The sequence below is a fragment of the Haliotis rufescens genome, unplaced genomic scaffold (genome assembly GCF_023055435.1).
Source record: "Haliotis rufescens isolate VD_foot unplaced genomic scaffold, xgHalRufe1.0.p SCAF_5, whole genome shotgun sequence".
Classification (NCBI taxonomy): Eukaryota; Metazoa; Mollusca; class Gastropoda; order Lepetellida; family Haliotidae; genus Haliotis; species Haliotis rufescens.
Window position 1 is genome coordinate 3,700,296 of NW_025964223.1, and position 25,885 is coordinate 3,726,180.

The window sequence follows — 25,885 nt, forward strand, 5'->3', positions numbered from 1 at the left end:
TAGAGCACTGTAAAGTTCCACGACACGAGGTCAGCACTTTTATACATGGTCACGTGACTGTCGGTGATAAATCTGCGTCATAAATCCAGTCAATGTCACAGCGTCACCATTCATGCATACTTATTGCTTACTCATGTTAAACCGATAACCGCATTGCACTGGTACATAAGCCATAATGACAGCATTTATCATTATAATTTGTAGTCATTTTATAACTTTCTGCACTTCCCGCGAGTCATAATATAATTCCACATGGCATGACCCCTTACACCTATTGTCCATTCCCCTTAGCAACCCATACTTGCCGCAAAAGACGACTATGCTTCTCGAAAGAGGCGACTAACGGGATCGGGTGGTCAGGCTCGCTGACTTAGCTGATGCATGTCGTCGTATCCCAATTGCTTGGATCGATGCTCATGATGTCAATTACTGGATTGTCTTGTCCAGACTCGATTATTTACAGACCGCCGTCATATAGCTGGAATATTGCTGAGTGCGGCGTTAAACAACAAACCAAACCAAATCATTCCCCATCCCCATTTTCCCCTTATGTGTTCGATTATCGATAATCTTTAGTGAGAACACGTGTGAATCACTTAATTCTCTCCCCTGACGGTTTAGTCCTGTACATTAATTATAAATTCAAACACAGTATCGGATAATCCCTTAACCTTCCAAATACAGCCATATGTCCATAATTACGCGAGTCCTCGTTTTGATTTATGACAACGCCCACGCATGTTGTGCTTGCAGTTTATGTTCAGGTAAATTCACACTGTATATGACGGCGGGCTAAAATATTTTGGGTACGATGACAAGCAATGAACCAAGTCATCGAGCCTGACGATAGGTTTACTCGACTCTAACGACAAACAATGTTTGCTGGGGAATTATATTTGGGTGTCGTTTTTCAATAATCCGATGACATACGTATGTGGCCTATTCTTAGCGTTACATTGCGACATGTCAAACATGTCCTTTACTCTCGCGTGATATATCTGTGAAAACGAGAGTTGGAGAACCCGCTCGCTTGGCAGAGGTACTACTATACACGACTAATCCACATAACAACACAAGACCTGAGTGAATAAAACAGTTTATTAGATAGCCACTGAATGATTTGTGACTGTCTGTCGTCCGTATTTATAGTTATTCTAGCTACTACAGATAATCTCATTAAATGATTAAAGTTGTTATTGCGAACTTTAGTGGCGCTCTCTAGACAGAATTATATAATTTCGTTTGACCGAAGCACTGCTGATAAAGGTGTTAATGAGTAAAGTTTAATAAGAATAATAGTTTACCAGTTGCTAGTATATGCAACGAATGTATACGTGGTACGGGTGATTTGATAAGGGTGGATGATATTTGTTTGCCTATTCTATCAGACCAGCACCATGAGAGATGCGGGTCTTGTCCGATATGCGTTATCGGGTTGACCCTTGAAAGCCTTAAGATAATGGAACATGGCGTTAGCTGTAATATTCCCTTATTTCACAATTTCCAATTCTAAAATGTGGCATTTAACGTGATAAAATATATATGAAAATTTGTCCATTTTCCCCTTGTTAATATATCCATTCAGTTGTACATTCAGTTCACTTTCCAAAGAATTGATGATAAACAATTGCATATATTTTATTTATATTATAAAGTATATATAGATATTAAGCTAAAAAAAGTAGGATGCCCAGCCAGGTAGCAACAGGGCACATAATTAGCAATCCGATCCAATGTGTGGTATTTGTATTTCTTTTTACAAATATTACACACACAAAAACACATCCACTTAAACAAGAAATCTTGAGCTCACATCATTTATCAAGGTTTAAAATTGCCTGCTCGCAATACACTCCGAGCGCGAACGAAATACGTTCAGGCGCTTCGGACCATTAACATAAATGACGTCAGCACAACCTCGGCTGTTTCCGTCGTCACGATAGCGTTGTGCCGAGTGTCGTGTGGCAGTGCAGATAGAGTGCTATCTCGTTTCACTGCTGATTTAGAGCACCCTTACACGAGCACGGAGGTGACAATCACGAAGATTTTGTGAAATCGACAATGGGTTCCAATTCGGCTCTGAGTCAGCTGACAGATGTCACCGTCGTCAGCTGCGACACTGGCGACTTCGACGGTGAGCATTTTGCTGTAGATGTTGCTGATGCTGAGTTATTTGCTTCTTTGCAGTTTTCCATAATCTAAAAGTCCTGGTGATGTGCATGACTGACATCCCTTTGCTTGTCATTTGTCGGTGAATGTCAGCAATGTCGATGCATGATCACACAATCTGACAGTGTAAATATAGAAATATAACCCATTTTAAGATATGTTTAAGCCGGCAAACATTTTTTATATAGATTTATCGTATCATTACACAGAATTTTTGTACAAATAATCGTATATACATTTTAAGAATTATTTTAAAAATAACTTCTGTCTACCCTACAAAACATAATATTGTACTTGTCAAAGAACGCATTCATTCTTCATATATCTATAAATTATATGATCAGCTCTTGAAGTTTAAGTTCTATTTAATATGAAGACTGACTTAAATAAATAATGCATCGTCTATCATGCATAGTTGACACGTACAGTTTGGCCACGTATTGATTGTGTTTTCTGGAATGTCCGATGCACATACAGCTGCAGCTAGGTTGTTTGATGCATGTGCCTGACACAGATATCATCAGTTCGGCATCTGTTACCCATATCACATTATATATCAACAACGTGTTTAAAGCTGTTGTCGACAGTCCATCGTCGGCGCCCATTAACAAGGTCACAGACAGACAGAATATTGTTTTACTTCAATTTGACCACATTTTCGTTGTCAGTATATTGTTTTACGGTATATGATGGGGTTTCATGTGTTTTAAAGGGGTAGTTAAATACAACACAATTTTATTTTTTTTAAATTCGAGACTTATTAATGAAAGTTTTAAAAGTATTTAACTTCACGACTTATTTCAAATTTTAAAAAACTAATGCTGGTGATGAATGAAGTCGATTAGATTAGGGCAATATTCCAGCAATTTCACGGCTTAGGACTCAAAGAATGGGGTTCACGCCTTAAGGCAATCCTTGGAATTGAACCCAGATGAATACCATGCGTGTGAGACCCGTGAAGATCCGGGATGGAATAGGTCTTCAGCAACCCATGCTTGCCGTAAAAGGTGACTATGCTTGATGTAAGAGGCGACTAACGGGATCGGGTGGTCAGGCTCGCTGACTTGGTTGATACATGTCATCGTATCCCAAGATCCCAGACTCGATTATTTACAGACCGCCGTCATATAGCTGGAATATTACTGAGTGCGGCGTTAAACAACAAACAAAAACATATATACTTGTTATTCATGTTAAGGGCATTTCTCTTACAAAACATTATACGAGAATGAGTTGACAAAATTAAGGATGACTTAGCAGAAAATGTGAGCACGGTATTCTGTGCAGCCAATCCCTTTCTTGCGGTCAATGTTGTAAATGAAGTCATAAGTGTTGTTTTTTTAACCCCGCTCTCAGCAATATTCCAGCGATATAATGAATGTACTAGTATATAAATAATCCTGGACCAAACAATCCAGTGATGGACATCATAAGCCTCGATCCATAGAAACAGGATGCGCTAACATACAGTGAACTAAGTCACCGAGCTTGATGTCCCAATCCATTTAGTCGACTCTTATACGACAATACATAGGTAGCTGGTGATTTACGATCTTGACCGGGTCTCAGTATTTACCACTGCAATGTTGTGTTGATGGGTCTGATATCGGCGTACAATATTTGGGTTTAATGAGACTGGTGTTTCGTGACGTTGGTGACGAGAACCACATCAACCCTCATACTGTTATAGTCGTTGATTAATCATGTGACGTGTGGTGTTTGTTTTTGTCTAACGCCGCACTCAGCAATATTCCAGCTACAAGACGGCGGTCTGTAAATAATCGAGTCTTGACCAGACAATCCAGTGATTGACATCATGAGCATCCATCTACGAAATTGGAATACGATGACATGCATCAACCAAGTCAGCGAGCCTGACCACCCGATCCCGTTTGTAGCCTCTTACGACAAGCATAGTCGCCTTTTACGGCAAGCATGGCTGCTGAAGACCTATTTCACCCCGGATCTTCACGGGGCTGTGACGTGGCGTAGTTAGTATTGTGTGTAACACGGCAGATACAAAGTTTACATCTCTACAAATACCGTGATATGCATCTTTGGATGAGGGCTTATGTCATTCTTATAAGGATGTTAAATAACTCAATTTCCTTTTCCTCCGTGCTAGGATGTGCCATCAATACAACTGATATTCCGGTCGTGTGTGCGTGGGTTCCGGTGTAACGCTATCTTTGAATCCATCCACTGACAAGCCACACTGTTGTCGTAGGGCACAAACACGATACAGTCCTACCACAGCACAACGGCATCATGGCAGAAAATATTCATGTCACATCCCGCGATTATCTTTCCTGTCCAGTCTCAACCATATTTGCTTGTTGCAAATACTGGAATTGTAAATCAATGGCTGTTCGATTATGGGACAAATCTGGCTTATTAACTACCAGTGATATGAGATTCGTGAACTGCATAGCAACTGTTGTTCTTCGGTGATGTGATTGATGTTTCACGCCGCAGTCAAACGTTCCAACAATGTCACTGCGGTCTGCAAATGATAAAGGCTAGGTCATTGTGTAAACAACATCCCACGCCATCCGGGTGGTTTCCGATGATGCGCAGTCATCAGTTGCTAACACCCGGGAGTCGATGGTCTATTTGGAAGTTTTTCGGAACTCAGCAGTGTTGTACGCAAGGAGCAAATAAAATCATATTTCGTGCCCAAATTCAACATAAAAACCCCGTTATATTTAAAAATCCTTTGTTGGCTGTTTCGAGATTTCGAGATTCGTGTAGAAGTTTTCGAGAGCGAGCAATGGCACTGAAAGAAAATTAACAAATTTGATGGGATTCGGGATTCGGGATTTGGGGGAGGGCGGGGTTGGCACCCTCCAAACAGCCGCGTTGCACCATGTGACAACCCCAGATTTTCACCTGCATGAATAAACCAATACAGTTTGATGTTATTATTAGATAGTTGTGTTGTGTGGATACCCATTAAATATTGCCGTAGTCATCAAGCTGGAATGTTGCAACGTCGAACAATAAACTTGTCCTGTTATTAAGAAAAACATTCGTGACCACTCATGTGATATCGGGACATGCCACACGGCGACAATGTTTGGATGTTACGGAAATGGACGAGTGGTGTCGAATGAACCGGATGTTGTACTGAAGTTTTATTTATACCAAACCTGTCTCCAACACTAGCAATTACTCTTAATGTCAGAGCAAAGGAATGTAATACCCTGTCTATATTTGCACATGTGCACATTAGCGGTTATTGAGGCCGATTGGTCAGCTGGAGCCGCATGACGTCACGTTGTTTCGTTGTTAAATTGACTGGGGTCCTGCCCACCTAACCTCTCTAACAGCGCATTCTCCTACCCAGAGCATTTGTGACCAACTCGTGTTATTCCGGGACAAGCCGAATAGCGACTCGTGCCCCTCTCGTGGCCATTTTTGCGACCGGGTTCCGTCTTAGCGCAAACGGGCACACCTAAAACAATTGTCAATTCGTTGCGTAATGGTTCACATATATTTCTCCATATATTATATATATTTCAGATGCAATTTAAAGCGGCGTGTACCAACAATGACACCAGTTTGCATTGTGACATTATCCATTATTCCACTCTCCTACCCAGAGTTCGATGCGGCCAGCAAAGTACCTCTGCCACAGGCCAGCGCCATGTGACGATTCGTAACATCTTACACAGTCCATTCAAGATATTGCATATGTTTTTCATCTGTTTCATGTTTGACAAGTCTACATATCTAGATAAACATATGTCATAAAATGGTTAACATTCATTGGGAAAATATCCTAAATCGTGAAAATCTATTTCCATTTTCGTAGTTATCCCACGTTTACATTGATTGTACGGCTCCACGTGCCGTCATTGATGTGTAAATATGTATTGTCATGCATCTCACTGTCGCAGTTGTAGTAGCATATTTATATACTTATGCAAAACGATATGTAAAGCGCCCCCAGATACTTGCATTAGTCCGTTCTATTCTGATTTTTGAAAAAGCGCGCGTTTGTTTACAAACAGGAGAAAAGTCAGGTCACGTGATATGCAAATTATTCTGTGGCACTGGCGTTATGCTGAGTCGTCACTTCGCCGGAGTGTGCCATTATTCATGACGTCACAAACTGACACCATTACGTCATCTGAACAATATTTAGATTTCCAAAGAGCTGTAAAGGGGGGCGACTGGAATGGGGATACATATTTTAGTAAATCTATGCTCTTGGGTTTGTAACAGGGGCCAGGTTCAAAATTCAATTTTAAGCAGTTAAATCTGTATCTCCATTCTACCATGACAAAGATGTACTTGAACTTGAATACTCTCATTGAAAGTTTGTCACACGCTTACTTCGGGTACCAACATGAAGCTAGCTCCTTGGAAAAAAAAGAATAAGCAAGGTTCGCAGTTTCGTTCTACACGAGTCTCTATTATGACATCACATCACTCATTGTGACGCAAAGATATAACGTGTCAGTCGAAGCTAAGTGTCAAATTTCAAGCTCTATGGTGTACCTACTTGAAATATTACCCACAAGGATAGAATGATCCTGTGTTATAACTTTACGATATGTGCATGTTAGCGATGGTCAATAGAAGGCTTATGTCACATCATCGTTGGGAGAAATACGATATGACGTCACATATTGATTACATGTCGTCATCTGAACACTAGGCCGTCTTTCTTAGTGAAGTGTATCTATGTAGGGCATTTGACGGGTTTTTTTAATGTCACTGATATATTATGTTTGCGTGCGTGCGTGCATTTATGATGCGTTTCATGGATAGCGTGACCGATAATGGTATCTCATTTAACTATTTCACTGACATGAACATTTTTCAAATGTCTGAAATCAAAAGTAATAACTTCTCACTAAAGAGTTTTGGAAATATACTATGACATCGATTTACGATGTGGAACCTGAATCTTAGAATTCACCAACATTTCGGTATTTTCACATAGATTGTACCACATACCTGTACGCGGTGTGGCGGTGTTTGGGATATGTTGCCTTATCTAAAACGGACAGTAATGTCCGGATAAACAGGGTCGTACAGTGAATACATGCTGGCGTTCCCTGAAGTACTCGCCCGGACGTCGAAGTTGACGGATTAACGAGGTTTCACTGTATTCAAAGAATAGTCACACCCGATTATCCAGCGTAACATATCTATTCTATTATGTTAAATACACTGGGTGGTCGGGGATGGCGAATAACTGGTTCTAACAAGACCCATTTCCCCTGCGTGCAGTAACAATATTTGGAATGACAAAGTGTGAATTACAAACAAACTAAAGATGACAAACGTTTTTGTTTGTTTTTGTTGATTGTTTTTTTATGGTGCCTTTGAGTTCGATCACATTCGTGACCAACTCGTGTTATTCCTGGACAAGACGAATAGCGACAGGTGCCATATTTTGCAACTGGGTTCCGTCTGAGCTCAAATTGGAATAGCTAATAGGATTGTCAACTCGTTGCGTAATGATTCACGTATATTTTCCCCACAAGTATATTTTTTCAAGATGCTTTTTAAAACACATTGGACTTATGGTATTATACAGAATGTTTAAACACATTTAACTGAATGTTGGGTATATTTATGAATGCAAGACATATATATGTAAAGTTAAAAATTATTCCTGAGGGATTCATTGACCGAAGTACTTGAAGTCATACGCACAGTCTGATTGGTTTGTCGTATTTTCTAACATAACATTCATTGATAGGGGTACGAGTCTTCATGTCGGTTACGGAAAGGGGCGAGTGGTGACGAATGAGTTCGATCAGAATGTTTAATATACTTTCCAGGGGCGGTAGGGTAGCCTTGTGGTTAAAGCGTCCGCTCGTCACGCCGAACACCCGGGTTCGATTCCCGACATGGGTACTATGTGTGAAGCCCATTTGTGGTGTCCCCCGCCGTGATATTGCTGGAATATTGCTAAAAGCGGCGTAAAAACCGTACTCACTCACTATACTTTCCAAATGAGAACAGCCTGTACTGTTTTACCAGAATCGATAAAAACTTGATATTCTCTTATATTCTTCACATGTTCCGACCTGTTATCATATTGCTTTCGACGGAGGCTCATCAGCATGACCACTCCTCTGATTGAACTTTTGAATCCGTGGGAACCATTCGTTTTTATTGTCAATCTCGTCAATGTATGACTCGTCCAACACAACTATAACAAGTATTGATTACTTTTTCACATACAGATATCGCTGAGACATGTCACCCCAAACTGGCAATACACAGGCTCTACTTATTTTTATGGGAGAAATGGGGTATGGGACAAATAGGTTATAAATTGTTCATGCATGATTTCAAGTTTGGGGGTACATGGACATATCCCTGTTGATAGAAGCACGGGGCGAGGAGAAATAATAACCCACTTTTGCCTGTTTAAAATTTTATATCAACGTCTCTAGCGATATAATTACTCATACAATCTGTAACTGCGTCAAATGAAGTCAAGGCAGGCCGAATGTGGTTTAAGGTTTCCTTAAAGTTCGGAAGGCCAGAAAATATATCAAACAAGTAAACATCGGATCCTTTACTCCGTTCGATGCCTCTCTTCATTGGCGGTGAGCGAAGCATTCGAAGAAGAATATCTGATTTCCATATCTAAAATACACGTCTTAAATATAGAGAGAGGATATTTCATGTGTCGAGTGAAATATCATGTTTCTCTCATCGGGTGACGGGTGGAGAGGAGACATTATCACGAGAGGCGAGGCCACGAATGAACATATCTCCTTTTCCCCCGTCACGATGCATTTCGTTCCGATGTTGAAAACAGGTGATGCACGAAACACATCGCACATAATCGCACGGGGATTTCCATCTGTGACGTCATAGTTTTCACGTAATCGCACGGGGATTTCCATCTGTGACGTCATAGTTTGTGAGGTAGGTTTGTGAGGTACTGTATTTCCCGTTATTGCCATGTTGTGTGTTGAAACATGAGGTGAGTTATTCCATGTCGTCCAGATCTTAGACAAGTTACAATTGCCATTTCTTCTACTTCTTCCTCTTCCTCCCCCAAAGCCAGAAGAACAGCGAGCCCCTTAGTTATGTTTATGTTGTAAGTATAGTTATCAACAAAATTTACTGAAAGAAAATATGAAATAATTGTCAAACTGTTAGAATAAATATATTATTCAAGAAGTACACAGACATTAATAAACGAGCGGGTGTGTCATATTGTTTTTACGACATATGGATTATAAGCACCAATAATGACCCAAAGTACCAACAATGCTTCAACTTATGCATACAATTGTAAATATATACATATTATACATATATACGTATTTGTGGTTAATCACGTATACGCTTTCGCATCTATAGTGTTTAGAACGGGTAGAGGTTAGGCCTTCAGCTCCGTGAAGATCCGGGGTAGAGTAGGTCTTCAGCAACCCATGATTGTCGTAAGAGGCGACTGTGCTTGCCGTAAGAGGCGACTAACGGACCGGGTGGTCAGGCTCGCTGACTTGGTTGATGCATGTCATCGTATCCCAGTTGCGTGGATCGATGCTCATGATGTCAATCACTGGACTGTCTAGTCCAGACTCGATTATGCATCAAGCATGTCAGCGAGACTGACCACCCGATTTCATTAATCGCCTCTTACGAGCATGTAGTATGCGAGTTCTGAGTGTGTATGTACGTAGGCCTAGATATGTCTATACGTATATATGTATGCTTTGTGCTTATGCATATTATTTCTAGCTATATACTATCATTGATTCTATAAATATGTTTTTTGTATATTATTCGTGCAATTAGTCTTATTGTGACGTAATAATTATTATGTTATATTTCGACTATTTAAATATGATGTGTGTTTTTTTTAGAACAAACATTGTATCAATAGTTTCTGTCCATTTTTTTATATATATTTTATTATGCGACTTCGCATATAGAGTGTTAAAAAAATCGTAGTGCACATCGCTGCCAACCACTCTGAATCAACGATCGTAGAGCGAATCCAATGTCATGTTATAGGCGTCAAAACGTTTAACTGAGGAACGGGCATCTGTCAAGGTCAATGCTATCGCGCATGCGCACTACATTCGGAAATCCGCTTTAAAGTATACTGCGGGAAAGATTGCATGCCGAAGTCCAGAACAGCTGACTCTTCACGACCAACAATAATTATGTGCGACACCAAAAAGCAAGCAAGGACATCCCTTGACCAGTTAAAAGAGGACACAGTTGTTGTCGCCGATACAGGTGATTTCGAAGGTGAGATGGGTGTCCTCGATGTGTGGCCTCGTGTAACTAGGGCATGAAGCCGGAACGAAATTTCAGTCCATCCGTGAAAGGCGTGGACACGTGGAAAGTGTGCCGATACTGTTGAGAGAAATGCAGTTGACTTTTTTCAATAATATGCAAGCAGCCACATGCATGTTAATTTGTACATGTCGATATTGAGCTGGCAAAGTCCACAAGCTTTCCCGAATCAAGTGTCAGCATGACACTGCAACTCTATAGTGGAGCTGGACCTGAACATGTATACCTAAAAGTGTTTACTTTTTCTTGAAGAGAAACACTCAAAGTGGTATCAGTAGCAAGATCTGTTCTGAATTCCATCGTTGCTTATATACTGTGCAATAAAGTGCTCTGTCATTAAATATTTTGCTGAGTAAGCCACTCCACGGTAACTGAATGTTTAATGGGGCAGCAGGTCATAAAAGATAAACTACATTATGACTTGACTTCATGACAGTAACATAAAATCTTGATATGAATGGGGCGAAAATAGATAAATAATGCAATGTCAGAAATCATTATTGTTTACTTTGTGTGGTTAAGCGAAGCAAGATAAATAGGTCAAACTGCACCCGAAATGACCCCAAGATTTAAAGGCAATTAATACCAAAATAACCAACAATCTTATTATCTACAAAGTGTATTGTGTCAGAGAGTGGCCCAGATGACAGGACTGTGTTACACAATGTGGTCAATGACCTGATAAGGGCAACCAGTGCTCATAAAAGAAATTCCACTTGATTCTGATTGGTCAATCAGAGGTTGTCAAATCATAATAAGCCCCCTCTAAATCACAGTTCAAGCTAATTAATATTCAGCGTTAGAAATTGGCACTAGTCCTGTAGTCCTTACCAAACTGCCCAATAGTAAAGGTATCCTAAGGACTAGTAGAAATTGGCCCATTTTAAGGGTTTTGCTATATGTTATCATTATAAGGACTAGTGGACAAAAACTGTTTCTAACCCTGATATTCATAGAATAGTACTTTTTCAGTGATTGGTAGGCATATTTAAATAGTTATATCTACAATTATAGGTTACAGTTACTACAATATTCAAAGGATCTGCAGAAAACACAATAGAAATCTACAAAGGGAATATACTTTTAAGTTTTGTGAGAATAGAGAGCTGGGAATTTTGTCTTTTCTATATACAACGGTGACGTCATATCTTTTGCGACATAATGGGGACAAGCGGTGTAAAACGGAAGCTTTGCAAGGCTTGCATAGTTTTCTTTACGAGTGCCACCTCATTTTCGCTTACACAGCTTTAAAAGCTTGTATGCTTTTAATGCCTGTCAGTGTCACATGTTTGAGTGACCCGTGAAGATTCCGGGGTAGAATAGGTCTTCAGCAACCCATGCTTGCCGTAAAAGGCAACTATGCTTGTCGTAAAAGGCGACTAACGGGATCGGGTGGTCAGGCTCACTGACTTGGTTGATGCATGTCATCGGTCCCAATTGCGTGGATCGATGCTCATGATATTAATCACTGGATTGTCTGGTCCAGACTCGAATATTTACAGACCGCCGTCATATAGCTGGACTATTGCTGAGTGCGGCGTTAAACAACAAACCAACCAACATGTTTGAGTGAAGTATTACTGTGTCAACAAACTGCCTGATCATTTGCAGCGTCATATTTTGTTTTGGGGCTGTTGTCGGTGATTCCGTAATTCAGATCGACAACCCATTCGAAACACTGGACGCTTCACTCATTATATTTGCTAATACTAAAGAGTTCACATTTAATTTAGTCATGGTAGAATGGAGATAAACAAACTGTGTTTTCAGTGTAGAGAGAGGTTAACTGTAGATTTAACTGCCCCAAATTTAATATATAAACCCTTACGCTGCAGTTTCGGTTCTTATTCAATTTCACATAGTTGAGGGAATAACCTATGTACATGACTCTAGTTATCCCATTTTAAATGATGGTGAACGATGAAGCACCCTATCAGGGCCAAACAAAACAATCCACTTCTACATACTTTCATACTTGTTCAGTTTCCACTTAACGCACCACTGGCCCAATGCAAAAAACATTACTGTGTTGAAAGTGTTGTGTGATATGGTTGGCAGTGTTCAAAGCAGTTATATTTAGAGATCACTTACGGAACACATTTCAACAGATATCCAAACAATTTTGTTGAGCCTTGTATAAATGTTTCATGTGAACCTACACGAGTCCATCTAATTGCATCTAGTAGCTTAATGTTTTCTTCCAGAGGGGGGTTGGGTAGGCAGTATGAAAAGAAATTTGTTGAGCCCTGGATACATGCCTCATGTGAATCCAAGTGAACCCATGTGAAAGATGTTTTGTATTTCAAGGTCATTTGTGTCCTTGGCTGGGGTTGATGTTTGCCATTTTTATCACAAATACATTCATTTTGGATAAAGTTCCAGACTTTTAATATCCAAGACGATGTACACATTTTCATGTATAGTCCGGTTCGCCCCGATTATGTTTCTAGGTTTGTCAGCACCATACCCATGCTCGTGGGTTTCACCGAAGTGGTAAACGTCTGAGACCTGGATCACTTCGGGCTTGCCTAACACATTAAGCTGACATGCTGATATAACTGGAATAATGTTAAAAGCAGTGATAAACCCAACTCACTCACGCATGCATAGTGATAGTGAACATGTGGTAAAATACACTAGGGGATATTTTATTCTTTGTTTGGAAAGTGTAACACATTTGACCATGGTGACCTTGTTTTCATTGCAGGGTACATGGTCAACTTTCCTGTCACCTCATTCAAATGGTGATGCAGTAGTATTGATTTAAGGAAATTTATTTATGTTGCACCAGGTGAATGTTGCCATGAAAATCTAGTTGCACCAGACAAGAACCAGGTTGCACCCTTGTCCTATACATTTGTCAAAGTTGAAACACAGACTCATCTCAATAAATATAATCTAAGACCTATTATGACTGATGACTATATCATGATTATACATAAATTAATATATTACTATAAAACACACTAGAAAGTGCTCACATGGTGATTACGTCAATCCAAAGAAAGCCTGACAAATTACACTTTACACAGGGATTAGTGATGTAGTGCAATGCATAAGCTTAGATGTATTGAGTGGGTTCAAAGGTCCATGTGTGGAAAAATTAAGGATTAGACACAAATTTGAATTTTTTTTACATGCACTTGCGCTTTTCAATAATAGGTTGCATCGGTGCATGTTTTGTATAGTTGAATCACGCATTCACAAAGGTTTTGTCTATGCGTGAAGTTCCGGGTTAGAATAGGTCTTCAGCGATCCATGCTGGTCGTAAGAGGCGACCAACAGGATCCGGTGGTCAGGCTTGCTGGCTTGGTTGATGCCTCTCATGGTATTCAAATTGCGTAGATCAATGCTCACGCTATCAATCACTGGATTGTCTGGTCCAGGCTTGATTATTTACAGGCCGCCGTCATGTAGTTGAATATTGCTGAGTGCAGCGTTATGCAACAAACAAACAAAGAAAAGGTTTGGTCAGAATTTGACGACCACCTCCATGGAACCATGCAGTGTTTGACATCTCAGAAATTTCAAGTGTACCTCCTGTACTGCCATGGCAATATTCATTCCTGGAAAAAAACTTTGTTTACTTAACTCAGGGGTGTACCATGTTTACTGTGTGTCAATGACACGTAGTACTTTTCATGCAGTGGGGCAGACATGATAGTGTCATGATGACCTACACGTAAGGTCAAGGTCACAGAGAAGGTTATTCGAATAGACATGTTTTCCCAAACCATGATAGCATTAAACCGAAAATGTATACAACTATTTTATGAAGTTTGCTAGAATCATAGGACTTTCTCTTCTAAAGCACAGGACTTCCTCAAACCGAAAAGTCATTTGAGCAGAATTGAGCATGATTTATGTATTCAGATTGGGAGAGGAATGAGATTTTAAGCATGTTAAGGGTTTAGATCATGTGTCATAGAAAATTGAAATGCACAGAGGCCTCTCATTGTGTTAGCATTTTGCTTTGTTTGTTGTTTAACGCCACACTCGGCAATATTCCAGCTGTATGACGGCGGTCTGTAAATCGATTCTGGACCAGACAATCCAGTGATTGACATCATGAGCATGATCCATTCAGTTGAGATACGATGACATGCATCAACAAAGTCAGTGAACGTGACCACCCATTCCATTTAGTTGCCCCAAGTAGACACAATTTATGGATAACAACTTCTTTAATACTGTAAAGGCGATGTTGCGGTATAGATCCTTATACCATTGTCAAGCAAGACTGAATGAGGAACATTGTACAGAATATATACAGTAGGCGGAGGATCACACAATGAGTAGGTATGTGTTACGGTAATGGTACCAGGTTGGAGATGATGGTAAACGTCTGAGACCTGCAGCACTTCAGCTTTCCTCCCACATTCGGCTGACATGCCGTGATATAACTGAAGTGATGTTAAAAGTGGTGTAAACACAACTCACTCACTCACTGTTTCAGCTATGAAGAAGTACAAGCCAACAGATGCGACAACTAACCCCTCCCTCATCTATGCCGCCTCCAGCATGCCAGCCTACCAACCACTTATCGATGAAGCGATAAAGTACGCCAAGGATAAGGGAGGGTAAGTGAACACCCTTGACTGTCCGGGAACACCCTAGACTGTCCGGGAACACCCTTGACTGTCAGTGAACACCCTAGACTGTCCAGAAACACCATAGACTATCAGTGAACACCCTGGACTGTCAGTGAACACCCTAGACTGTCAGTGAACACCCTAGACTGTCAGTGAACACCATAGACTTGTCAGTGAACACCCTGGACTGTCAGTGAACACCCTAGACTTGTCTGTGAACACCCTAGACTGTCTGGGAACACCCTTGACTGTCACTGAACACCATAGACTGTATGTGAACACCCTAGAATGTCAGTGAACACCCTAGAATGTCCGGGAACACCCTAGAATGTCCGGGAACACCCTAGACTGTCCGGAAACACCATAGACTATCAGTGAACACCCTGGACTGTCAGTGAACACCCTAGAGTTGTCAGTGAACACCCTAGACTGTCTGGGAATACCATAGACTAACAGTGAACACCCTAGACTTGTCAGTGAACACCCTGGACTGTCAGTGAACACCCTAGACTGTGTCAGTGAACATCCTAGACTGTCCGGGAACACCATAGACTGTCAGAGAATACCATAGACTGTCAGTGAACACCCTAGACTGTCAGTGAACACCCTAGACTGTCAGTGAACACCCTAGACTGTCCAGGAACACCCTAGACTTGTCAGTGAACACCCTGGACTGTCAGTGAACACCCTAGACTTGTCAGTGAACACCCTCGACTTGTCAGTGAACACCCTAGACTTGTCAGGGAACACCCTAAACTTGTCAGTGAACACCCAAGACTGTCGGTGAACACCCTGGACTGTCCGTGAACACCCTAGAATGTCCGGGAATACCATAGACTATCAATGAACACCCTAGACTTGTCAGTGAACACCCTTGACTTGTCAGTGAACACCCTAGACTGTCGGTGAACACCCTGGACTGTCCGTGAACACCCTAGACTGCCCAGGAATACCATAGACTATCAGTGAACACCCTTGACTTGTCAGTGAACACCCTAGACTGTCGGTGAACACCCTGGACTGTCAGTGAACACCCTCCACTGTCAGTGAACACCCTCGACTGTCAGTGAACACCCTAGACTGTCGGTGAACACCCTAGACTGTTGGTGAACACCCTAGACTGTCCGGGAATACCATAGACTATCAGTGAACACCCTTGACTTGTCAGTGAACACCCTAGACTGTCAGTGAATACCCTGGACTGTCAGTGAACACCCTAGATTGTCAGTGAACACCCTGGACTGTCAGTGAACACCCTAGACTTGTCAGTGAACACCCTAGACTGTCCGGGAACACCCTTGACTGTCACTGAACACCATAGACTGTATGTGAACATCCTAGAATGTCCGGGAACACCCTAGACTGTCCGGAAACACCATAGACTATCAGTGAACACCATAGAGTTGTCAGTGAACACCCTAGACTGTCTGGGAATACCATAGACTGTCAGTGAACACCCTTGACTGTCAGATAATACCATAGACTGTCAGTGAACACCCTAGACTTGTCAGTGAACACCCTAGACTGTCATTGAACACCCTGGACTTCCAGTGAACACCCTAGACTGTCGGGGAACACCCTAGACTTGTCAGTGAACACCCTGGACTGTCAGTGAACACCCTGGACTGTCAGTGAACACCCTAGACTTGTCAGTGAACACCCTAGACTGTCCAGGAACACCCTAGACTTGTCAGGGAACACCCTAGACTTGTCAGTGAACACCCAAGACTGTCGGTGAACACCCTAGACTGTCGGTGAACAACCTGGACTGTCAGTGAACACCCTAGACTTTCCGGAATACCATAGACTATCAATGAACACCCTTGACTTGTCAGTGAACACCCTAGACTGTCGGTGAACACCCTGGACTGTCTGTGAACACCCTAGACTGTCCGGGAATACCATAGACTATCAGTGAACACCCTAGACTGTCCTTGAATACCATAGACTATCAGTGAACACCCTTGACTTGTCAGTGAACACCCTAGACTGTCGGTGAACACACTGGACTGTCAGTGAACACCCTAGACTGTCGGTGAACACCCTAGACTTGTCAGTGAACACCCTAGACTGTTGGTGAACACCCTAGACTGTCCGGGAATACCATAGACTATCAGTGAACACCCTTGACTTGTCAGTGAACACCCTAGACTGTCGGTGAACACCCTGGACTGTCGGTGAACACCCTTGACTCTCCGGGAATACCATAGACTGTCAGTGAACACCCTAGACTTATCAGTGAACACCCTAGACTTGTCAGTGAACACCCTGGACTGTCAGTGAACACCCTAGACTTGTCAGTGAACACCCTTGACTGTCTGGGAACACCCTTGACTGTGTTAGTGAACACCATAGACTGTATGTGAACACCATAGACTGGCAGTGAACACCCTAGACTAGACCTAGCGGAAAACGTTATTTTTAGTAGGGTTTCATGACAGATACGATTTGTTGTTAAAGTTGGCTTGAGCTTCTTAAAGTTACCCCACTTTGACTAATCGCCCATGAATACATACTGATGCTTTGCAGTGGAGTTGCTATTTTAACCAACAAATCAAGCCACATCCTGGTTCCAGCAAAAGGGAAAACAGTGGGTTCTCTGACCAACAAAAAATCGGATTACATGAGCAATATTACATTACATGTGCCCTAGCCTTGCAGCCTTGTACTCTCCACTCTCCGGCAATGTCAGGCAACTGTAGGGTTCACACAAAGGTCATGCACTGAGGTGTATTTGACTGAGAGGGGGCAGTGGGGAGGCTAGTGGTTTAAGTGTTTGCTCGTTATGCCGGATGCCCGGGTTCAATTGCCCACATGGGTAAATATGTGAATCCCATTTCTGGTGTCCCCTGCTGGAATATTGCTGGAATATTGCTAAAAGCAGCATAAAACCATACTCGCTCGCTCACTCACTCACTCACTCACTCACTCACTCACTCACTCACTCACTCACTCACTCACTCACTCACTCACTCACTCACTCACTCACTCACTATTGACTCAGCCTGTTTGTTTCCTTGCATTCATATCAAACATGTTCAGGGGACGACACACAGAATATCTTTCAGCAAATGGACGAAATCTGCAGTGGATTTTGCCATTGACTCTTTGAGGGAAAGATGAGTTTATCTAACAGGTTTTTTTATTTTCTGCAAGGGGGGGTCATCCCTGACTAAACTGTTCTTAGTGACATTAAACAAGACTCTCTCTTTTGTAGGAGCATCGATGAGCAGGTCGTACAGGCCATGGACAGGGTGTGCATTAACTTCGGCTGTGAAATCCTCAAGATCATCCCCGGCAGAGTGTCCACTGAAGTCGATGCTAGGTAAACCTGCTCTACTCCTATCTCTGCTCTACTCTAAGCTTCACTCAACTCATATCTCTGCTCTACTCATATCTGCTCTACTCGTATTTCCTCTCTGCTTGTATTTCCTCTCTACTCATATCTCCTCTCTCCTCATATCTCAGGTCTACTTGTATCTCTGCCCTGCTCTACTCATATCTCCGCTCTACCCGAAATCTCCGCTTTATTCGTATCTCTGCTCTACTCGTATCTCTGCTCTACTCGAAATCTCCGCTCTACTCGAATCTCTGCTCTACTCGAATCTCCGCTCTATTCGTATCTCCGCTGTACTCGTATATCTTCTCTAGTTGTATCTCCGCTCTACTCATATATCCTCTCTACTCGTATCCCCTCTCTACTCCAGATATAACTATAGTGTTGTCAACTCTGTGACCGGACAGATTGCCAATCATTGTACCCCCAGTCACAATTACTGGCGTGCTGTGGTTTGAAATAAAAAAACCAAGGATGATAACAGCTTTTTGGCTACAGAATGTGTATAGTTTAAGAAATGAACAAATCCTATGGGAATTGTTGTGAGAATTAGATTTTGTTCATTTGGACTTTATATCAATCTTAATTGTAAAAGTCGGCAAAAATTGTCAAGAGGGCTTACTTAGAGGTTTGGAAGATGTAGAGAAGGACAGCATCAACATATGTCACAAAATGTGTGTGTACCAACTTCCTCTAAGTTACATTCCCTTTTCTATTTTCGAAAATTCCAACTTTTCACTCCCCTTAATCATGTTAATAATACTTCTGTATTTGATCATGTCAGAATTCCCAAGAAAGAAAAACGGCTAGTTGTCAAACACTGGAAATTGTCTTATAATTTTATACCAATATTTCAAAGTTTGCCAAACTCTTAAAATTTGACATAAACAATGGGTCAAAAAGGGCTCTTATCCCATCTGGTCCTTTAGGTCTGTTAAGAATTTACATTTTCCTCGTTCCAGTTACCAACCCTATATATTTTTGCTCCCAACCCTTAAAATTCTATTCAAATTCCAGATTCAAGTAAGCATTGATCCACAATCTGTATGCACTATTTCAGTGTTTTTGGAGCTCAGCAAGTGTTGGTGTGTGTCATGTAGATTTCCACTTGCGTTTGTTACAGGTTATCGTTTGACAAGGATGCCATGATCACCAAGGCTCAGAAACTGATCAAAATGTACAAGGACTTGGGCATAGACAAGGAAAGAATTCTCATCAAACTCTCGTCCACCTGGGAGGGTGTTGAGGCAGCCAGGTGAGGGGGCAGCCATTGCAGGGCTTGTGTCAAACGTTCCAGGGTTAATTTCGGGTGGCAGGGTAGCCTAGTAGTTAAAAATTGGTGAATCATTTTGAAGATTGTTGTGTTCAAGGTATTTCAGTCGATGATATCTGCTTGTTTGTTTTGGATTTTCTATTTTGTTTCCAGAGTTTTTTGTCAGGAAATAAATCCCAGATCATTCTTCGGATTTTATGCCAAGGCAGGTATATTGAAAAACCTATTAGGGTCCATTATTATTCCATTTATGTTCAACATGTCGTGAAATTTTGGAAATGGGTAGTGAGGAGAAAGGCTTAACATATATGTGTCTTTTATGGCCATATTTTTAGAATTTGACCTTGATTTGACCATGTTTTTAAATTTTCTCAAAATGCATATTTGTTCATTGTATATCTGGCTTCATGTTTTGAAGGTATTTTTTTCATCTTATTCCAAATTTTCATTCAGTATTGTTCATATTCATTTCAACAAAATCGTGTGTGCAGTGATCAGCAGATCGCACCAACTCGGTTATTTACAGCAAGTACTTCTATTGGTGACTTAAAATTAACCTTATGGTCAGAGAAGGTAAGTGTATTTATAGCATACTTGCCATACTTTGACTCGCTTTATGGACAAGAAAATATGGAAGATAGTATATTGCTGTATACCAAGAAATAATATAATCTGGCTAATCGTTTGCTAATTGTAACAAAGTGCATCCAAATTGTTTCAGAGTCCTGGAGAAGAAATACGGAATCCACTGCAACATGACTCTCATCTTCAGCTTCCACCAGGTGTGTGTCCCACGGAATGTACTGGTTACCATGGTTACATGGATAAACTGATGAAAAGTATCTGGAAATATTGCAGAATAACTTCATTGAAACTGTTGTGGCATCAAAATAAGTCAGTGAAGTTTTAGTCGCTGGGGTTTTCATTGATAACCTTGGGCTCTCTCCTTCAAACTAGGTGCAGGAGTGAAGATCCGGGTTAGAATAGGTCTTCAGCAACCCATGCTTGTTGTAAAAGGCGACTATGCTTGTCGTAAAAGGCGACAAACGGGATCAGGTGGTCAGGCTCGCTGACTTAGTTGATGCATGTCATCAATCCCAATTGCGTACATCGATGCTCATGATGTTAATCACTTGGTTGTCTGGTCCAGACTCAATTATTTACAGACCGCTGTCATATAGCTGGAATATTGCTGAGTGTGGCGTTAAACATCAAACAAACAAATCAAGCTAGGTGTGACAGTCTTGACTCAACAATTCTTTTAGGTGTCTTATGGTTTTTGTTTGTCAACTGCTGTGTTCAGTTATGTCAACGCCATTGATCTACACCATTGACAATATGCATTGTTTAAAGGAATTGCTGCCAACACGACCCCACATGACCCCACAAGACCCCACCCCACCTACCCCACCCCACACAACCCCACCCCACCTACCCCAACCCACACAACCCCACCCCACCTACCCCAACCCACACAACCCCACCCCACACAACCCCACCCCACCTACCCCAACCCACATTATCAATCAACAACTCAAGCACAACACCTCCTCTCAATGGTTAATGTCCAGTGTGCATTTAATTTATTGAAAATGTGTCCTATCCAAGCTTTTTAGCTAGAATCTGTAAGCCATGTGCTAACATGAGTCTGTACTTGAGCCGTACTGACGCTGTCATTGCAGGCTGTTGCATGTGGACAGGCTGGAGCTACTCTCATCTCACCGTTTGTAGGCAGGATATTTGACTGGTATGTCAAGAACGGTGACAAGAAGACCTTCGAACCTTTGGAAGATCCTGGTGAGTGAAATGCACTCTTTTCCTCCTTGTCAGACAAAGAGGGCGGTGGGGTAGCCTGGTGGTTAAAGCAGTAGCTCGTCATGCCGAAGACCCGGGTTCGATTCCCGACATGGGTACAATGTGTGAAGCCCATTTGTGGTGTCTGCCGTGGTAAAATTGCTCAAATATTGCTAAAAGCAGTGTAAAACCATACTCGCTCACCCAGACAAGGGAACTGTTGGACCCCTGTACTCGATGCTTGTCTTGAGAGTCAACTGCGGTGGATTTGTGGGGAGACGCTGTGACTGGGCTGATTGTTGGTCATCGTGCCCACACGTCATTTCCACCACTAGTGTCTGGTCAGAAGGGACGTGGCCGGACTATGGCTGACCGTCCTACACAGCACTTGCGCGAACTGTCACTGACTGTACTTTTTACTTACAGGTGTGAGGAGTGTGACAAGAATCTACAACTACTACAAGAAGTACGGCTTCCCAACCGTTGTGATGGGGGCATCCTTCAGAAACACTGGCCAGATTCTGGGTCTTGCTGGCTGTGATCTGCTCACCATCTCGTAAGGCCAATATTTACTATTTTAGCAGCTTGGTTATATCAAAGTAGTGCTCGACACTAACTCTGTTCCGCTGGTCAGAGTCTAGTATATTTTCATAAGGACCAGTAAAATAAAATAAATGGTGGTCCATTAGTGTAGTGTTATTTTGGGGACGAACAAGGTCATTTAAGTTTGTTAACTTTTGAAATCTGTGACAGATGTGTCTAGTAGAGATCCTACAGGACCAATAGATTTATTTTGGCGCTGGTACTTTGGACCACTGACAACGTTGGGTCAGTGCCAAGCACTGATGATTGTGGAATATTTTATGTCCACCACTAAAGGATTTTTCCCCAAACCCCATCTGACATATGTACATGTTGTGTGCAATCAGAGGCTATGACATGATTGAAAACATTGGTCAGGGGATTGAGAGTTACCTCCGTTCTTGTTACTTCGTTTGTGTCAAGGTAAATATTTATTTGATTAGGCAGTACTCTTTATTCATGTCAAGGGCAGACCAATTAAAATGTTTTTGTTTTATGTATTAATCTACCATAAATTATGTGTATGTTACAACTATTGAAATAAAACAATTGCGTATATCACATTAGATAAAACAATTGCATATTTTACAACTGTTAGATAAAATGATTGTGTATACCCCCATTCCACTAGCCGACCCCCTTCTGCGCTCTACATGCTCTGAGGGAGCACCATAGGTCTCCTCATTTTTCGGCTATCTAGGGGCACTTACGATCTGATTACAGTCAGATAGCGCTTCTGTTGCAATCCAATACAACCCAAAATGTGGCGATCTTGCACGATCAGTTCCCGCTCCTGAGTGCCACAGAGCGCAGCTTATTGGAAGGGGGGTAGTATCAGCCAATCACTAATTTCACTTACTGACAGTTGGAGTTGGAAAGGCTTGTGTAACAACCAAACTCAAGTATCAATAGATTCCAATTGAAAAGCTCATCATCATGATCATGTCTAGTAAATGCATCTTAAACAGTCGCTGATTGGTGATTGAAAAAAATAATGCCTTTCTTACAATGCTAGTTTTTACAAACAAATATGACTTCCAGGGTAGGGAGTTGCAGACTCTTCATTTAGTTTTAAATGATTAACAGGATTGTTACGACACAAGTTAAAAAAATACCGAAATGTGAAACAGGTGGGTAAAACAGATGTGAATACCCTCTGATAATGGGGGACATCCAATCAAAATCAAACCCCTGGGTAATATACCCAAATAACCAAAAGCTTGTCTTGAGCTCTGAAGCAGACAAATTGATCTGTCCGAATAGAATATATTATCAGCCAGTTGATGAAATCATGTTTCATTTCCAGCCCCTCACTCCTGGAAAAGTTGTCTAACTCCTCCGACCCAGTAGAGGTGCATCTGGACAAGAAATCAGGTGAGAGAAAAACAAATATCACATAAGCTAAGGTCATGAAAGTTATTGTTAGATTGGTAAGTTTTTGAGAAATTTTGTCACAATAAATTGTTTTTTTAAGGTTATAGTATAGTTTGTTTGTTTTTGTTTGTTCTTTAACACCTCACTGAGCAATATTTTAGCTACATGACAGAGGTCTGTAAATAATCAAGTCTGGACCAGACAATCCAGTGATTGACATCATGAGCATCGATCGATCCACGCAATTGGGATATGATGACAGACATCAACCAAGTCAGCGAGCCTGACCACCCGATCCCGTTAGTCGCCTCTTACGACAAGCATAGTATAGAATAAGTAAGCTGTTTTTTACTACCCAAATATGGTTTATTTCAATTTTTTCAACACGTGGGTATTTCAGGTAAGAATACAGGTCCCCAGTGATCTATGCTTGTTTTAATAGGCGACCAAATCGATCGGGTGATCAGGCTGTTCGCTTGGATGACTGCATGTCTTGGTATACCAATTGTGTGGATTTATGTTCATGAAATCAGTCACTAGATTGTCTGGTCCAGACGCAAGTACGGCATTCAACAACATACAATTTGTGTGTCAACCTGCCCCAGTGATATGGCTTGATGCTTATACTCTCAACCACTGGTTTGTTGGGGTCAATCGGTGCAACGGTGCATCATGAGTTTTCATGTGACGATACGATACACGATAACAGGGTTTTTTTCTGTATCGATACAAGATGATACACTTGCTGATACACTTTCTGTTCGTTTTATGACCCTTTGCATTTTTGTCAGGCAGCCAATGCAAAATGTGTTTCAATTACTGTTTCAAGTTTGATTATAAAAAAAGCCACTTTGAACATTTATCTAATGATCTATGTAGTGTATCGTGACCCTGCAGTATCGATTCACCCCAACTGGCTTGCCAAGCCCAGGTATAACATTTGTAACACAACTGAAATATTGCTCACTGTGGCGTAAAACAACAATCGTTCACTCCACTCTGTGTATTCGTTTAAAACAACGATCATGTGTCTATGCTCTTTTCTTTTCCAGCACAAAAACTTGACATTGATGAAATAAATGTTGATGAAAAGATGTTCCGCTGGGAGATGAACGAAGACCAGATGTCCAATGACAAACTCTCCGAGGGAATTCGCAAATTTGCAGCAGATGCAATAAAATTGGAAAATGTGTTGAAAGATAGATTACTTTAAAACGCCAGTGGAAGATCCTGGTCAGACTCCCAAGGAGCAGGTGAACTCAATATTCAAAAACCATCATCTTATAACAAATGGCCAGCTGGGTGTATCTGCTTGAATATATAACATTAAACATGTACTTGCACAAATGTGAATGTACTCTCATTCCATTCTAGTAACTCATCAGGTATGAGGTACATTGAATGGTTGGTGCCATTGGAGGTTTTTTTCGGTAAAGTAGGTTCATGCAAGGCGAGACTTTTAAAGGAATTGGTTTAAAGATTTTCCTTAAAATGATGTTGGGATAAGTAAAATCTGAAAAGCTCTTTATTTTTTTATTTATTCCATTGAATGCAATCGTATTTGCTCGCCACACAAAGCTGCGTATAAAACTGGTTAAAGTGCAAGGCCCTATGAGACAACAACAAAAATAACAACAAACCCGCATTTGTAAATCTGCAAATCAAGAAATAGAAAAGGTTTGGTAGAGTTTATTTACATAATGGTTTAATCCAGTAGAGAAATCCTTCATTGTTAATGCTTGCTTCTGTAGATTGTAGTATTGATGTGTTTATGATAGAAAATCCATTTTGTTTTCTTTTGGTTCATATGATTGTTGTAATGTTTCTTTGTTCATGAATTAAAATAGTAATTAACAAATAGTGAATTTATTTTTTGAGTACATGTATTTGAATGTTATTTGTTTTTATAACCATTCTTTAAAATGTTGTTGACTTGTTTCCCATGGAGCTTTCTTGAATTTGTCTCATAATATGTAGGATTAATTTTATAGCCATAGTGTTACTAACTGGCCCATGTTAAGGGATTGTTATGTGCCTGTGAAACATTATTCAGCTGTATTACATTTGATGATAGAACATATGTACTTGTTGCACATCCTCTTTTTTTTAACTAAAAGATGACAAAATTTGAAATGTTTATTTGCTTTAGCCAGTGTTCCTTGTTCTAAGTCTCATGCTTACAAAATGTATTTATTCATACTCACATAAATAATATTCTCCTTAGCCCTGGCATATATTTTGTATATCATTCTGATGAAAAATATTGAATATAGACATATGTCTGGGTAGTGTGATGGTGTCTGTTGCAAGAAAACATGTAAACTGTATGTCAGAACGATCCATGTATATGAATGATGTACATTTGTGTGGTTGTATCGTATACAGTGATGTATTAATGCAATTCATCATGGGACAGGAAGGCATCAATAAAATTTATAACAGACAAGTTTTTGCCTGTTAACATTGTTTGGAAATTCA

At 41.0% G+C, this 25,885-nt stretch overlaps 1 protein-coding gene across 2 annotated transcripts; it reads left to right on the forward strand.

The window, feature by feature from the left end:
- Positions 1-1,948: 1,948 nt before the first annotated feature.
- LOC124133543 (probable transaldolase) lies at positions 1,949-25,885 on the forward strand. Of its 2 annotated transcripts, none has more exons than XM_046497974.2 (9): positions 1,949-2,134; positions 14,912-15,035; positions 18,265-18,372; positions 19,508-19,639; positions 20,379-20,439; positions 21,340-21,454; positions 21,878-22,007; positions 23,340-23,407; positions 24,460-25,885. In XM_046497974.2, the coding sequence occupies exons 1-9, from the start codon at positions 2,062-2,064 to the stop codon at positions 24,618-24,620; spliced, it is 972 nt and encodes a 323-aa protein (XP_046353930.1). In that variant the 5' UTR covers positions 1,949-2,061; the 3' UTR covers positions 24,621-25,885. The 2 variants fall into 2 exon arrangements, with proteins under 2 accessions (XP_046353930.1, XP_046353929.1); XM_046497973.2 differs by lacking the exon at positions 1,949-2,134 and adding an exon at positions 10,219-10,407.